The sequence below is a fragment of the Blennius ocellaris genome, assembly GCF_963422515.1.
Source record: "Blennius ocellaris genome assembly, chromosome: 5".
Lineage (NCBI taxonomy): Eukaryota > Metazoa > Chordata > Actinopteri > Blenniiformes > Blenniidae > Blennius > Blennius ocellaris.
This window is the reverse complement of record NC_137654.1, coordinates 7,238,801-7,255,570: the sequence shown is the minus strand read 5'-3', so window position 1 is coordinate 7,255,570 and position 16,770 is coordinate 7,238,801. Positions and strand designations below refer to the sequence as shown.

General features: G+C 44.6%; 2 protein-coding genes across 2 annotated transcripts; both read left to right on the top strand.

Annotated features, from left to right (window-relative positions):
• Positions 1 to 6,473: 6,473 nt before the first annotated feature.
• On the top strand, positions 6,474 to 12,314 carry LOC308130194 (keratin, type I cytoskeletal 18-like). The gene is made up of 7 exons (XM_080496412.1): positions 6,474 to 6,972; positions 8,951 to 9,033; positions 9,364 to 9,520; positions 10,732 to 10,896; positions 11,032 to 11,157; positions 11,378 to 11,598; positions 11,698 to 12,314. Exons 1-7 carry the CDS (start codon positions 6,553 to 6,555, stop codon positions 11,810 to 11,812), a joined length of 1,287 nt encoding a protein of 428 aa, XP_080352538.1. The 5' UTR covers positions 6,474 to 6,552; the 3' UTR covers positions 11,813 to 12,314.
• A 1,117-nt stretch (positions 12,315 to 13,431) lies between these two features.
• LOC308130149 (keratin, type I cytoskeletal 18-like) lies at positions 13,432 to 16,320 on the top strand (the record flags this gene model as incomplete). The annotated part of the gene is made up of 7 exons (XM_080496347.1): positions 13,432 to 13,773; positions 14,626 to 14,708; positions 14,804 to 14,960; positions 15,135 to 15,299; positions 15,391 to 15,516; positions 15,695 to 15,912; positions 16,197 to 16,320. The coding sequence occupies 7 exons, from the start codon at positions 13,432 to 13,434 to the stop codon at positions 16,318 to 16,320; spliced, it is 1,215 nt and encodes a 404-aa protein (XP_080352473.1).
• Positions 16,321 to 16,770: the final 450 nt, after the last annotated feature.

The window sequence follows — 16,770 nt, the reverse complement described above, 5'->3', positions numbered from 1 at the left end:
AAGTAAAGTTCAATTTTTTCTGACATGATCACTATTTCTGTAAGTTATTGTGATCGATGTGTCTGTAATAAATCATAACAGTGATGGAGACATTCCTCCTGTTGTTCCTTTCATCTCATTGTTATCTTTGCGAGCCACACATGCTTGTCTTTCCAGCCGTCCACCCTGAAGACCACACACCGGACAACTGGCTTCACTGCAGCCACGCCGGTGATCCCTGACCTGTCCACTCCTGCTGTGCAGTGAACCTGGACAACACCCTGACCTCCATCTGGATGCCTTTACGTGTCACGTCGGGGAGAGCAGCTGTCTCAATCTCGGTTTCCCAGCAACAACAAAAATCCTCCCTCCCTTTTATTTACGCCGTCTTCAGACATCGTTTTTTGTTTTATAGGATTCCTCTTAAAAGTGGATCATCGTGGACTCATCCGGCCCCCCCTGCGGGCCATCTGGTGGTTCCTGTAACCGAGCAGCAAGTCCTTCCTTTAGTCATGAGCGTAAACTGGAAGACAATCCCCTGACACCACGTCTGCATTTGTCACTTTCTCACGTCCATGAGGACACGTCCATGAGGACACCGACAGAGACAGATGTTTCCCCAACAGCGGGGCTCGCCTCAATGCAAGTGATCGGTGACTCAGCTCTGATGGATTCAGCTGCACCGAGTAGGAATGTTCCACACACCTGTAAACTGACAGTGTTTCCCATCTGTAACCCCCTCCATCCCCCCCCCCCCCCCCCCCCCCACATGACTCACTCTAAACCTCTTTATACTGATTTAATCATGAGCTGTGCAGACGGTTCACATCCAGTCAGACGTAAACAGAAATCCGTCAGATGTTTTTGAGGTGAGAATGCTGTGACCCGAAGCTTGTGATTGGAGGATTCTTAATGGGATTCAAATCATCGCCGGTGGCTTGTCCTCCTACTGAACACGGTGTTGAGTGATAAACAAGGCCAAGGCCCGGTCACTGTCTTGACCCGAGGCCGGATACTTGACGATCCCTCGTCCCAGGCCTCTGAATGAGACTTCTCAGTCGGCCCTGCTTCGCTCTCCATTAGTCCTGCTCTGATTTAACGCCCTCCGTGGGTGTTCTGGCCCCCGGGGTCAGATCAGAGAAAGGATGGTCCGGTTGAACAACAACTCCACAGTGCAGCAGCTCTGCTCTGGCCTTCCAAGCTACTGTTGGCTTTTTTTTTTTTTTTTTTTACTCCCGTAAAGCTTTCAGCTCATAATCGGATCAGTCAAACCTTGTTGCGATGACAATGTGATGTGCTCACTGACAACAAATACAACCCTTGTAACCAAACAGAACGCTGTCCAAACAGAGAAACGGTGATGATTCGGTTGAATTATACCGGCAGCATGAAATACCAAATAAAGGCAGACACTGATCTGACCTCTTGTCCTGGACACATATCTTGCAAAAGCGAGAGTGTGACCATGACTGAATATTAATAAAACAATATGTGTGACTGTCTTGTGACTTCCCATCCTGGAGAATTGCATTATTACACAAGGTTGATAAGGGTAGAGTCAACAGAGGCTCAGCACTGCCCCTTCTTTGCACACAGGCATGGACATGGTGGGAAACCGGCTTCTATCGGTGTCAAGAGTTTAGTCTCAGTTTCCCAGAAAACCCACTCAAACATAATTTACTCAATCACGTCTGACTAGCTCAGGTTTTATCTGAGTGTTCCCCTGATTGTGCCTCTGACTGGTGTTTGGCTTGTTTTTGTTTTTAAAAGCAAGAGAGGGCTCTGACTGTGAGGGCAGCCGGGAAAATCGCAGTTCTAACAAAACATCAAAATAAAAGCCACAGGAATGTATGATTACTCCAGCAACTCCTCTGTTCTTTGGTCATAGTGTGAAATATGAATGTTAGACTTCACATAATGAGGTGTGGAGAACTTCTCAGTAAAAATTAACTGAGGATGAAAAGCGAAACCTGTCCATGATTTGTGTCTGGGAACAAAGTGTGATCTGTCCCTTGAAGGAACAGAGATTAGTGTGTCGCTGGGAGGGACCTGGTCACGGTGGGTGACCCAAACCCTAACCCTATCAGAATAATGACTGACAGAAATTCTTGACTTTGGGCCCGAACCTTTGAGGTGAGTCCTCGGTGACGTCGCAGCCAAAATCCCGTGACAAAGTACAGGATGATATTTAACACCAAACACTGGATTGCAATGAGCAGTTTTCCCCCATTTTTACACGTTAAAATCTGAAACTACAAAACTGGGCATTAATGTGAGCGGAAGAACAAGTAGAGATTTCAACAGAATCCGTTTATCTGTGCATCGCGTGTGTCACATTCCGGTTGCTTTTGCCAGTAACGGCGGCGAGTCAACGGATGATTCACCACCGACATGCAGGAACCGACGAAGTCAAATGAGTGAAGTTCTCCTGCATTTCATCCTCCTTCGTGATGCATACAAGGGCTGGGAGTCAAAGGCTTTCCTCAAAAAGAACTTTGAAACACTGGATTGTGTAAAGCCGAATCACAAGAAGACTCGGTGCTTTAGAGTTTATCTCGTACACTATGACCCTTTCCATATTGTGCATGGATGTTAGACTGAGTGCACACACACAGTCCCCAGATGTATTTGTAACTCCAACATTAGTTTTTTCAGCAAACACATTAGAAGATGTTATTAATGACATTTGTTTACATTTGAACCAGCAAGGCCGGCTTCAGTGGATCTGTTGACAGGAAACCGGCTCATCTCATCACAATCCTAGTTTTTCGCATCCGCAAGAGGATTGACACTTGACTCTCAGAGTTAGGCCTTTATTGACCTCTCTGTAGTTATTACCCAAAGACACAAGCACGAGGTCTTTGTTGGAACCCATTTTTCATTAAAATATACCCGCATTTCTTGCAATTAATTCCCCTATACATGAATACACCGTGGCCATGAAAACTCAAATAGCTTAAAGATATAATGGCAAGAAGCTGTTTCAATCATTACAATGCTTTGAAAGCAATGGGTTGACACTGATGCTTCTGTCCTGACACATCAAAGGCCGAGAGAGAGAAGCCGACTTTATGTTGGTATAGTTAATAAAGCAATAAAACCCATCCCTTTGTAAATACAGGGAGTCTATTCAAGAATAGCAAGAATCTGACATAATTGGATTTGAACTAATTAACTAAATATTAATTCTAAGCGCATGTGTTTCCCCGGAGCTCATACACTTTAGAACTTTATAGAACCTTGTGCGTTATAAAAACGAGCACAACATCCTTATCGTGTTTGCACTGAAAAGCACCGAGGCTTAAGCTAATCTCCATCATTTATGTCACGGCAAGTGAGTTTGAAACGCGACACCGACCGGCTCCTCCACCTGGTATCATCCCTGCGCTTCAGTCTTTGTTTTCAGAGCCGGGCGTGGCGGTCCGACCAGACAAAACACCAAAGTGGGTCATGCCACTACGAGACGAACCAACGCCTTCAAACTGGTCGACCGTGAAAAGACCCAGCCTTTCTTGTGCTCGACGGCCGTTTGGAAAAGACTGAACACGTCTGATATTTATCTGGTTTTTATGGAGTTCGATTCATATCTCAGTTTGACTCTTAAGAACTTACTGATCTGCTCACTTGTGCTTCTTGCCAACCTTTTGTGTAGATGCTTTATTGCTATGCTTACCAAGAATGCTCTCTTCAGTGACAGCACAGGGGATGTTTTGATTTCATTAGGAACACTTTATACTTTAATATCCTGCAACGCGCGTTCCTTCCTGAAAATCAACAAACAGCAATGACGAGGCTGAACATCACAACCGGGCAGCAACAGACTGTCAACAAGCTGATGGAGTGGAGCGGGTGGTGGCACAGTGGGGGGGGGGGTTCCCAAAGATCAACTGTTGCAGCTTAGACATTTATACACTAGTCAAACAGAAGAGGAGGTCTTGATCGCCGAAAGGGACGTTTTCCACCTCTAAAACAAAAGAATCCTACAAGGGAAACCTCAAGCTGAAAAAAACCCAAAAGGATGTGTTCCGAGCCACTGCTTAGCTGAGGAATGCAGGCGGAATTCGTTTGTGTTAAAAAACCTGCAGGAGGGCCGTCCTGAAATATGTTTACCGAGGTAGAAAAGTCATTGTTCCTTTGTTTGGCCATATCCTTGATGGGAGTGGGGCAATCACACTCACATCCTGCTCCATGACAGAGATAACAGATTGTGCCGCACAGAACATCTGGACCCATCCCACACCTTCAAAAGTCTTATCTGATTCAACAAAAACCAAAGCTTGAAAACATCATATCATCACTTTATGAAGGCTTTTCCCATTGTTGATCGTTTGGGAATTTGCCATGCTTCTCACTAATTCACTGTAACGTTTTCACCCGACTCGTGCACTTCGATCATTTTCATGTTTTGGTTTAACTTCTAAATTGTAAAATAAAAGTGTGTTTATGACACTTTTAAAACATAAAAATAATGAGAGGAAACCAAACATCAGCCAGGAAATGATATAAAAACACCTGTTGGTTTAAAACCCTCTGACACAGTCGGGAAGATTTGGAGTTTATGGACGCCAACTGGGGCCCTTTGAAAGCGTTTTATGCAGGCGGCAGATGTTTTGCCCTTACGAGACTAGATATCGTCCAAAACCTCGTGTTTTTATTTGTGGGGAAATTGGTGCCGATGCACATAAAACACAAACCTCTTCTTACGTGACAGGAGACATTACCGGATGGTGCCCTGGTGGTGTGGTTACCTCATGCTTGCTTTAAATGGCTGGAGCCAAGTGAGACGTCCAGGTGTTGCGCGGCCTGATCTCATCCAACCCTGTGATCACAACAAGGCGTGCCTCTCACTCGCCGCCACATTACAGGATGCCGTGTCACTGTCAGGGCTTAACGCTCTGGACAGGGTTCACGCTGTGGCGTTTACTCAACTTGTGACGTCGGTTCAGTCAGGTTGCTGGCGAAGCCCCCGTTTTATAACTCATTGTTCATTTAAAAAGGTTGTTGGTGAAATAAAGTGGCTGCTGTTTTCTTCAAAATGTTAATATTGTTCAAATAGCTATATTTCGAGAATTTGTTTTTATAAATCTTTCACGCTAACTTGGATAGACCACATGTTTACTTACAAAAAAAGGACATTTGCTCAGTCCTGGTGATACTTGATAATAATCAAAGTTAACAAAATGTGCAACTCATGCAAGAAGGTACTTTAGTATTCTGTCTTAAAGTATGAGTCAATCTAAAGAGATGCTTAATACTCCCTTAAAAACACAACTGCAAATAATCATGAATTCCTTTTCATTTTAAGCTGTGACATTTCTTCTTCATATCACTAATATTATGTCAGTAAATACTAATAAACAAACTGAATATTTGTTTCATTGATTAAGGGTGGTATTAAATGATGTTTTCATTTGGTGTAAAGATACACCAATAAACACACACATCTTACCAAGTCTATCATTTAAATGAGCTTCATCTCTCCAGTGTACATTTCCAAACTATGTGTACTATTTCAAAATTCAATGTTTACAAAACACAACACAAAATATGACTTACTGCACTGTCTATATATCTCTATAACTATATCTTTCATAAGTTTCTTTGTGTACAATGCAGCTATTAAAGCCGGGAACTGTCTGGGATTAGGAGCAGCTTTGTAAAAGTGAAAGGTTTAAACATTATGATCCAAAAATAACATTTATCATAATCATCAACACATTTTGTGTGGGTTTTGGAAATACTATAAAATAAACCCTGGTGTTTATCCTTTCGGGATACCTTGTATCACTGTCGCACTTGCCCTTTTACCAGTTTTGCTGCTTAAATTACACAAATAGCCCAGAAAACAACAAAGTGTCATCAGTTATAATGCTTCTCTACAGAGCTGAGAATCTTTGTCCAAGTCGGAGCAGTTGATGAATGCTATTGGTTCGTTTGTGTTCAGTGGCTTAACCAAAGGTCAATTCACAATGAGATTATTGTGATGAGTTCAACATAAATTAACTCATTTTCTCACATCATTGTGTTTATTGTAAATGTAATCAATTGATATCAATGTGTGTTGTGTTCAGGTACCAGTCTGGAGTCCCTCCACCCTGAGAATGAATGCGGTGTGGCAAAAAACGAATCTTACAAAGTAAGAAAGGATTTTGCTTTTCCAGGGGAACTGCTGCCAGAAAAAAACCCGAAATAATCTTGGACTTCAGTTTTCCATCATTAAAGACCAGATGACTTCAAGTCACTATTGAAAAATGTTTAGCTTTTTGTTTTCATGTTTTCACAAATCTCCAAGTTATTGAAAACCACTGAGACTTTATAAGTGACCAACTTTACAGGATTGTGATAGACAAAGGCATGCTGTAAGCAGTCCTTACAGTTTAGGAAAAGAGGGAGTTGACACTTTGGGGAGGAGTGGTCTGAGGGGCGGACCTGAGGGCCCGCAAGGTTTATATAGTTTACCAGCCTCCCCTCTCCTCCTGCCTTGTGCCTGTGAGCTCCAATTTCTGCCGGCTCAGCCTGTGCCTCTGTCTCACTCAGTCTCTGTCTCCCTGAGTCTCTCAGTCTCCAGCAACAATGGCTACAAGGACTTCCTACTCCATCCACTCCACTACCAGCAAGGCTCCTGCCATGTCAATGAGCCGCTCCACCGACCGTGTCTACCGGCCCGCCAGCCTTCACGGCGGGGCCGGCGGGAGCCGCATCAGCGTGTCCTCCGGCTACCGCCTGGGGATGGGAGTGGGTTCCGGAGCAGGGGGCTCCGCCGGCGGCATCCAGGTGAACGTCAGCGGGAAGAGCGCCGACATCATGGGCAACGAGAAGTTCGCCATGCAGAACCTGAACGACCGCCTGGCCAACTACCTGGAGACGGTGAGGAACCTGGAGCAGGCCAACCACAAGCTGGAGATAAAGATCAAGGAGGCCCTGGAGAAGAGCGGACCCGACCTCAGAGACTACAGCAAGTACCAGGCCATCCTGGACGACCTGAGGAGGAAGGTGAGGAGGAGGAGAGGGAAGGGGGAAGGGGGGGTGGAGAGGGTGGGCAGAGGAATGTCTTGAGTTATTAAGTGCCGAACTAAAGCTCGACTTTGAATGGGAGGAGGGGAGGAAGGCTCAGTTTGATGGGTGAAGTGATGCAAACCAGAACGGTAACTGATTAGATCCTGTGAGAAAACAACATTTTGTTTCACCTCCTGCCCTGAACGTAACCCCAGCAAGCAGTCGGGGGTTACAGATTGCCTGGTTTCCCAACAAAAGAGGTTCCTGCCGCCGCTCGGCTCAGTGCCCGATGCTGCTCGGTGGGATGGGGTCTGAACCGGCTGCACCGGAAACAGTTTGGAGGAGGAATGTTAGACAGTCAGGGTTCACAGACACAGGAAACCGAAGGAAAACAAAAATTGAGAGTTCGAGGTCGACGTACAAAGCCATATATCATAGCCTGAACAGTGTTTCTCCTCTTTGTTTAGTCTTTGGCCTGAACATTCTGAACAGTCAATACAACTGTGTTTACATTCAATATAACTAGACCAGGTAGATGGAAACAAGAGATACTGAAGGCCTTACATAAGAGACAACTCCCTTGTTGTATGAACTGAATAAACAGCCAAAAAGTTTAAGAACTGATAAGAAGTGAAAGTGAATGGAGGCTGTGGACAAGAGGGACAATCTGTCAATCATTTACTCAAGTGTTTAGCCCCAGTGAGTTCAACAAAATGACTGAAGCAGTGAAAGACTGGAGAGTCGTTTCCAAATGGAACTTTCCAGGCAGAGAAAAACCAACATACTGAGTCCACTGTGGCTCCTCCACATTGGGATGCTGTGTTTTTTTTTTTTTGCCTTTGCCCGCTGTAGGAAAGTGTGGTCAAGGGGAAAAAAAGTATGTTTCTAATCTTCCTAAAAGCATCAAGGCCTGCAAAGCAAAGGACGGAGCTGAAATGTGAATACAGCGGGGGCAGAAACCAAAATAAAGAGGGCAGATTAACATAATTTCCCTCAAATCTTATCTTTGTCAAAGCAATTCATAAAAATAAATGTTTAAAAACTACAAGCTTATGTTTTCTGTACAAACAGACGAGCACTCTAGTTTATACAAACAGCCCAGGGTCACGAAAAAAAAAAAAAAAAAAAGCAACCATTTTTCTTAAGATGGTGCCCTTCTGTCTCGGCTCACAGCTGAGAAAACACAGACTCTCACAGTGGAAAACAGACCAGTTCACTAAATCCAGCCAAAAGTCGTCCATTCGTGCAAACGGGTGTGTACGGTCACATGACCACGCACGCATACACGGACACAGTGGATCACGGCCACCGGTGCCACCATGCCTCATGCAAATCACCTGATGCCAGGATCAAACCTGTTCCTCCTCACAGGCCAGACGGCCGCCTGCCTGGCAGTCCCTGATTGGCTCTCGGAGTTTGTCACCTGGATGCGTCTCCTGCCATCCATCCCAGCCCTTATCTACCCTCCTGCTAAAGCAAACACTGCAGCCAGCTGCCGTTTTGGAAGGACCTGCTTGGCGCCGTCCTCGCTTTTACATGCAGACGGTGACACATAAACCTGAAACCGTTTTATATTCTGACTTTGTGTTGGAATGTGTTTTAACATCGGTCACACTCATGATGTCACAAATGACAATGTCTGAAACACTTTGTTTGAGTGAGCACGTGCTAAACGTCAATAGCCGGTTAGCCTAGCTTAGCTTGAAGGCAGGAAACGATACCTGGCAGATTATACTACTTTGACTCATCGTTATAAGCTTTTGTTTTTTTGTTTTATCATGACAGTTTTGTTTTTGTTTTCAAATCACACACAACGCACTTCTTTATGACAATATTTATGGTGTTATTGCATATTTGCGAAATCTTAAAGCTTCATTTCCTCGACAGAGGTTAGCCATCGATCACCTCCCTCTACTGCCCCCTTGTGTCAGCAGTACAACCTGAATAACCTCTTTCGTTTGTGAATCTCTCCTAGGTCTTCGATGCCACTTGTGACAACGCCCGCCTGGTTCTCAACATTGATAACGCGCGTCTGGCTGCCGATGACTTCAGAGTAAAGTAAGGCTTTGCAGGCTGTAAAACAGAGGTTAGACGTGTGGGAACGCCTTGTTTTATTACTCAATGGATCACAGGATAAATACCTGGTATCACCATCTGAAGAGAGTCATAGTCATAAAACATCACCGTAGCATCAAATCCGGTGGAGGTGTTGTTGCAATGAAGTCAAAAATGTAAAATCTACCATCATGTTTTGACATGGAAAGAGGAAGTACATGTGGTGACTAAGAAATAGAAATATTTAAAGTAAATTAAGCTCAGCCTGTGTGAATGTGAGCAGCTGTACCAGGCTTGGGAGTGAACCTCACTGCCCCGCTTTGTCTTCTTCAGATTTGAGTCTGAGCTGGCCATCCGCCAGTCTGTGGAGGCCGACATCGTGGGCCTGAGGAAGGTCATCGACGACACCAACCTGAGCCGCATGAACCTGGAGAGCGAGATCGAAGCCCTGAAGGAGGAGCTGATCCACCTCAAGAAGAACCACGAAAATGTGAGTTTGGTGAAGTTGCTCATTGTGGGACACCTATAAGGATCCAAGTCATGGTAAAAACCACAAGTATGTAATAGCAAGGCAAATATTCTGCATTGTGGAGCTCGACGGGCAAAGAATGAAATAATATTTTGCAGTCTTGTCATTTTCCTTCAGTCTAGACCTTCTGTCTCTTTAAGGACCGTCTTCAAAAAAACTCCTATATTCTGATCTGTCAGCCTCCCTGTCATGATAAAACACCTTAAATGCTTGGAATTGTACACCTGCATTATTGTATTGCTATCTGATGCCTTGATTGGGCTGTTCCAGAGGCAAACTACAATAGATATAAACCTTTAATGAGTTGGCGTCAGCAAGTTTCAACAGTCAGCCGTTCAGACCCTGACCTCTGTCTTCAACTTTATCTTGTAAAGACGGTCAATGTTTGATACTTCCCTCTAAATGGAACACAAACATGCCACTTTTTTAGCAATATATTTGACAAAAAGTACATAAAAGCATGCTTAGTCCCTGTGTATGCATGAGCGAAATGCAACATAAAAAACCTTAAGTCAAGTGTTTCACGTTGACACATGTAGCTGCTCACCAGGACCGTGTGGGTGCGATTTGATCAACTTTGACTCAGTGTAACGTTCAAAGGTATGCCTCGTCGGTACTCATCACTGCAGTCAGTGGCACACGGTGACTTCGCAACTCTCCGTGGAAGCCACGCCTACTTCAGTCCGGCCGAAAACCAAACAGAATGCAAAACTCTATCATGTTAACCAGCTGAAACTTGTGTGCCGCTACGACTGAACAGAGTATTCTGTAAAACCTGAGGTAGAACCAGACAATCAGAAAAGGGAGGTTTTGTCAAAAAATATTCAATATTTCGATATGAAAAAGCTTCAAAGTAAAATTTTAGTTTTCCATCTATATTGGAAATGCGGCAAGGAATTCAGATGATTGTGTTCTAAGCCCACAAGCCAGAACACAGTCATTTGTTTACCCGAAGGAGAAATCAAAGAAAGTCTTTGATGTCTTTGGCTCCCACGGTGATTGTGACTGGAAAAGACAACGAGTCACAGCAACGTCATGGATGCATTTAATCTTTCATCATTCGTCGTACAAACAAACACATTTTTACTCTCAAAATGGAAAGAGGGGGAAAAAAAGTCACTTTATTTGTGTTTCTGTTCACTTAAGTCTGGATTCCTTCTTTGTGTGTTTAGGAAGTTATGGAGCTTCGTAACCAGGTCTCCCAGTCCGGAGTCCACGTGGACGTCGACGCGCCTAAAGGACAGGACCTGTCTCAGATCATGGCAGAAATAAGAGCCAAGTATGAAAAGATGGCACTGAAGAACCAGGAAGAACTCAAAGCGTGGCATGAATCTCAGGTAAATGCTGAACGTTATTGAAACCATACGATAGGATCTTTACTCCGTTGTCACTTCCCTCTATATCACATCAACAGAAGGTAATAAGCTCACCCCTTCATCTGATTTCTTTTTTTCGTTCTTTCTCAACTTTAGATCACAGAAGTTCAGACCCAGGTCAGCCAGAACACAGAGGCCCTGAAGGGTGCCCAGACAGAGGTCAACGACCTGCGCAGACAGTTACAGACCCTGGAGATCGAGTTGGAGTCACAGAAGAGCCTGGTGAGAAGCACTCCGTCAGCGCACGCTTCATTTACCCCAAACACACGCTTATCTGAACACCCAGCAAACCCGACTCAGCACTCTCACTTCAAGTCGCCGACTCTTACCTTTGTTGACACAGGCCTCACACTCCGGCGAGCCGTCGCTATGGCAGCTGTCAACACCGAGTTCCGTTCCGGAGTCAAGCGTTTAACCCGCTCTCCTCTCTGAACCCTTGCAGAAAGCCTCGCTGGAAGGCACGCTGAGGGACACGGAGATGCGTTACAACATGGAGATCGAGGCTCTGAACGGCGTCCTGCTGGGCCTGGAGGCCGAGCTCACACAGCTGCGCAACAGCATCCAGGTGCAGTCGCAGGACTACGAGGCCCTGCTCAACACCAAGATGAAGCTGGAGGCCGAGATCGCAACGTACAGGCGGCTGTTGGATGGCGAAGACTTCCAGTACGTGGGACGGGAAGCTTGTAAGCTTAGAAACCGCTTGGCAGAAAGTACTACGTAGTTAACAGGATTTTTTTTCTTTTTCTAAATGTCTTCCATCAGGCTCCAGGACGCTCTGGACCAGAAATCGGTGAAGAGGACCAAAGTGATGACCGTCACACAGACCCTGGTGGACGGCCAGGTGGTGTCCTCCAGCACAGAGACCAAGAACCTTTAAATCCAACACGCCACCAATTCACACTCCCAATGAAAATCACCGGAACAGATTAGTCCACATCAAGACACAGTCGCCGTTAGTCAGCACTAAACATTAGATCCTCCCGTGAGCTTGGCTTCCTGGGTAGACGGCCCCGTCACAGGCTGACAGAAAACTGGATTAGAGGAGAACAGAATCATCTTTTATTTATTTCATCACCATTATTTATGTGCTTGTGTGTTGACCAGCAGTTGTTTACGAAAGCTCAGAAATGGTGAGCTTTTTCTTTTTTTTTTTCCTTTCTTTTTTTTGATTTTGTTCCCAAGGACACACTAATTAAAGAGAGTCAACATTTCAAATGAACAAAAAAAGTCAATAATTTGTTAAAATCAATTCTGGAATTTGTGTTTTGTTTTTTTTGTTTTTTACATTTCATCATGTTTGTTTTCCTTTCTGTCCAGTTGAGTCTGCCTGTTCCACTGTGATCTTCTTCAGACTGTTCAATAAAGCCCAATGAGAGAAACCTGTGGGAAATGTCTTGTTTGAAGCTAAACTACCAGTCAAGTCAAAGATATCATTTATTGACCATACAATGGTAGTTAAAATATCATGTCATTGCAGAAAGATGGCAGATAACATTCTTCATTCAGTTTTTTAATTGATGCCACAACCATAAATCCCATGTCATTACAGAATAATCATGATCACATGATAAGCATGATCGCATCAACATGGTGTTATTTAATAAAAGAGTTCCTTAGTTGATTTTGGACATTTTTAAAGACCTGTTATGTAAATGACTTCCATACACTTAATTCATCCATTAGGTTAATATAAATATTGTAGAATACTTATTGTTATGATTCACATAAGATAAAGTAATTTGGTTTTTATAAATTGTGTTTGGGTTTTGGAAATGGGATGAAATAAATAATGTTTATCATTTCTGGATAACTCGTATCACAAGCTCATTCACATCTTCATCACCTCACATTTGGATTACGACAAGACCCACCTTGGACAGACACTATATAGACTGTGTAGAAATCTGATGATATATTTGAAAACTATTTCCAGCCAGAGATCAATACAGGCTGTGGCACATAAACTGTTCACAAAACTGAAAATCGTATGACACTACAATCGTTAATAACGAACACTGGAACTCACCCTGGCTAATTTAAGTGATCGGAATGATTTTTTTAGAAACACCTCTGAAGGGCGAATGAAACTGATTCATCAGTAAAACTTTGAACGTCTGACGGGTGTAAAACTTACCCTTTGATCGTGTCCAGTTACCATGGATACATCGTATTTACTACTCACTATCACAACGCTGAGCACCTTTTGGCTTTTAACTTATCGGTTGGGAGTGGGAGTTGGAGGACAAGGTCCAAGCAAGAAGGGTAAAGGTAAAAAGGTAGTATAGATAGGAGAGGAGTGGCAGGAAGGACGATTGCCCTTCAGAGTCACATATAAGAGTGCAGAACCAACCATCCACCTCCACTCCCCTGCCGAGCTTCACTGCAACAGCACGTGCCGCCTCTTCCTCCGATTGACCACCTCACCACTTTTCAATCATGGAGACCGTGATGAAACGACAGATCTCTACAGGTTTTTCGGGATCGTCTGGCCGACCTATGGATCGGTCCTACGCTCACAGCGTCAGTGGTGGGGCTGGCGGCTACGGGATCAAGATCTCCACTGCCAACTATGGCGGGCGAGTCGGCAGTGGCTTCGGTGGCGGTTATGACTACCAAGTGTCTGGGTCCAGTTCTGGCTCCTTCGCCATTGGGAACGAGAAGATTCACATGCAGCACCTGAACGACCGCCTGGCCAGCTACCTGGAGACCGTGAGGAACCTGGAGAAGGCCAACAGCCAACTGGAGATCAAGATCAGAGAGACCATCGAGAGGAGGGGCCCCTTGGAGGGGAGGGACTACAGCAAGTACTACGTTGCAATTGCAGATCTGAAAGACAAGGTGAGCTGAAAATTCTCATCTTGTTTAAACTTGATTGGAGGTGAACAGTCCTGGTCCTGGACGGCCATAGTCCTCCATGCTTCCATTGTGTTCCTCTATTACCTGTGTGATTGTGTTCTGAAGTTTGGACACAATGGAAAAAAAAATTTTTTTAAGTCTGTGGCCCTCCAGGAGCCGGACCTGCCTCCTTTGCACTAAATGAACCTCATTTATTCACCTAATGAACAACACAGGCAATTGTTGGCTTAAGTAAAAGGTAAAGCTTGTTTGTTGGGGAAAACCAAAACAAAGCATTACTTTACAATTTCAGGTAAAAGTAAATGGATTTCACTTCCCCATTATCAGTGGTTCCCAAAGCGCTTTGCATTGTTAATCACATTCACCCACATATTCACACACCGATGGAGGCGGCTGCCAGGCAAGGCACTCAATCCATCAATGGGGTTCAATGTCTGGCTCATGGACACTTTGACATGTGAACATGGTTGTATGGGGAATCAAACCTGCAAATGTCTCATTGAGAGACGACCACTCCACCCTTTGTACACTGCAGTTCATGCAGAACCATTTATTGGCCACATTCACATACCTTGTAAATCCAACACGATGGAAGTGCAGAAGTCATTATGAGCTAAATCTCTGTAACTTGCCACTAAAAACATCGCCCACGTCTCATGAATCACCTTGACTGAGTGATTTGTCAACATGTATTACTGTCTTATCTCTTTACTCACATCGAGGTATGATGAACACCAACGAGATAACAAGGACTGATTTATTATCAAAGCTGGTCCATTCATCAAGGTGAAACTCACAGCTTGCATGTTTCGTTTCCTGTTTTTTTTTCTTTAGATCTTCTACATGATCAAAGGCAACGCCCACCTTGCTATCGCTCTGGACAATGCCCGTCTGGCTTCTGATGACTTCAGAGTGAAGTGAGTGTCCAGCATTGCACGTGAAATGAAACAAACAAAAAAAACAACTTCATAGTCCACCAAGAGTATATCCAATACACATCATGTGTCTTCAGGATGGAGTACGAGTTGTCTATGCGTCAGACAGTGGAGGCCGATGTCAACAGGCTGAGGAAGCTGCTGGACGACACCAACGTCATTCGCCTGCACCTGGAAAGCGACATCGAGTCACTGAAGGAAGAGTTGATCCACCTCAAGAAGACCCATGAGATAGTGAGAGACATTTCAATTAGAATGCCATTGTTTAATCCGATATGGTAGTTCCTCACCACGACACGATACGAATCTCCACAGTGGCAACTTGTTTGTTCCTCAACCTCTTTGTACAGGATGACCCCCGTAACCTGTGCCAGGAAGTCACTCCCTAACTGTTTCCCCCTACAACAGGATGTTGCTGAACTGCGTAGCCAGATCATCCAGGGCAGCGTTAACGTAGACGTTGACGCACCTAAAGGACAGGACCTGTCCAAGATCATGGAGGAGATGCGTGCCAAGTACGAGAGAATAGCCCTGAAGAACCAGGAGGAGCTCAAAGCATGGCACGACTCTCAGGTACAGCGGAGTCCTGGAGGGCAAATGTTCATGAACAGTACATTTTGTCATGAGCGTCATGAATGTAATTCGCCCCCAAACTTCTGTCCAGATCACAGAGGTGCAGGTCCAAGTGACCGAGAGTACGACGGCTCTGAAAGAGGCCATGAGCATCCTGAGTGAAACGAGGAGGAGGTATCAAACCCTGGACATTGAACTGCAGTCAGCACTTGGACTGGTAAGAAACACTGTCACACTTTATTCATAGTTGGAGATGCGTTGGATTCCTTTTCCCTTAACGAGAGCCAGACGAGCTCCCTCCACATTTACACCCTCTATGCGAGGCTAAAACAATAGCTGTGACATGGAGGGTATCGTGTTCGATTCACTCAACCCCCTCTTTACCCGCTCTACAGAAAGGCTCGCTGGAGGCCACCCTGCGCGACATCGAGGCGCGCTACAACATGGAGATGGAGAAGTACAACGCCATCACCGTGAGGCTACATGACGAGCTGACTCAGATCCGCGCTGACATCCAGAATAACACAAGGGAGTACGAGGTCCTGCTCAACATCAAAGTGAAACTGGAGGCCGAGATCGCCGAGTACAGGAGGCTGCTGGACGGCGAGCTGAGGTGAGCGTGAAGAGAGGAGGCAGCATTTGGAAACCTGGCACCTTTGTTTGAAAACCAAATATTCAGAGCATAGTACTATGGGCTCTCTGACCAGGGAGCTTTGTTTTCCAAATTTGATTTAAATCAGCTACATGTAAATATGTTATTGGACACTTATTTACATTTGAACTGCAGATCTGCAGCTTCTGAAGGGTGCATCATCTATAGGCTTGATACGCAAAAGGATTTTGTCTTTTATCTGCAACTGAATTTCTTCCGTTCTTCCTCTTTTTTTGCTGACTCAGGCTGGACGATGCACTGGAAAAGAAGGTCCAGACGAAAGTGGTGACAGTCACTCAGACGTTGGTGGACGGTAAACTTGTGTCAGAGAGCAAAGATGTTAAGTCCAGTGAAAAGGTTGTGGCCTAAAACTGAAGAATAACTCGACAACCATGTAACAAAAATAAAAACGAGCAAGAAAAAGTGCAATATTATGTCTGAGATTGTTTTTCTTGTTCACAAACTACATGTTACATAATGTTCCATGTACAAGAAGTCACTTTTCACAAAAACTATTGACCTGAATCGCAGGAAAATGTCTGGGATGATTTGACTTTATCCAAGAATGGTTCCACACAATTTTGGGAGTGATTAAGTCAAAGGTCAAGGTCACGAAAAGGTCATACATTTATTTTCATCATAACGTGGTCTCTTTTATCAGATTGACGTGAAACCAACGCCAAAATGTTTCGTTTTCAATTCCCTATCCTGTGATATGCCACGTGGCGCAGTGACGTCATCGTCATCCTGGTTGGCGGTTGGGGGTCAAATGTGAGGGAGGGGTTTGTACAAATGTGTCCACATCAGTGTCAAACAGTG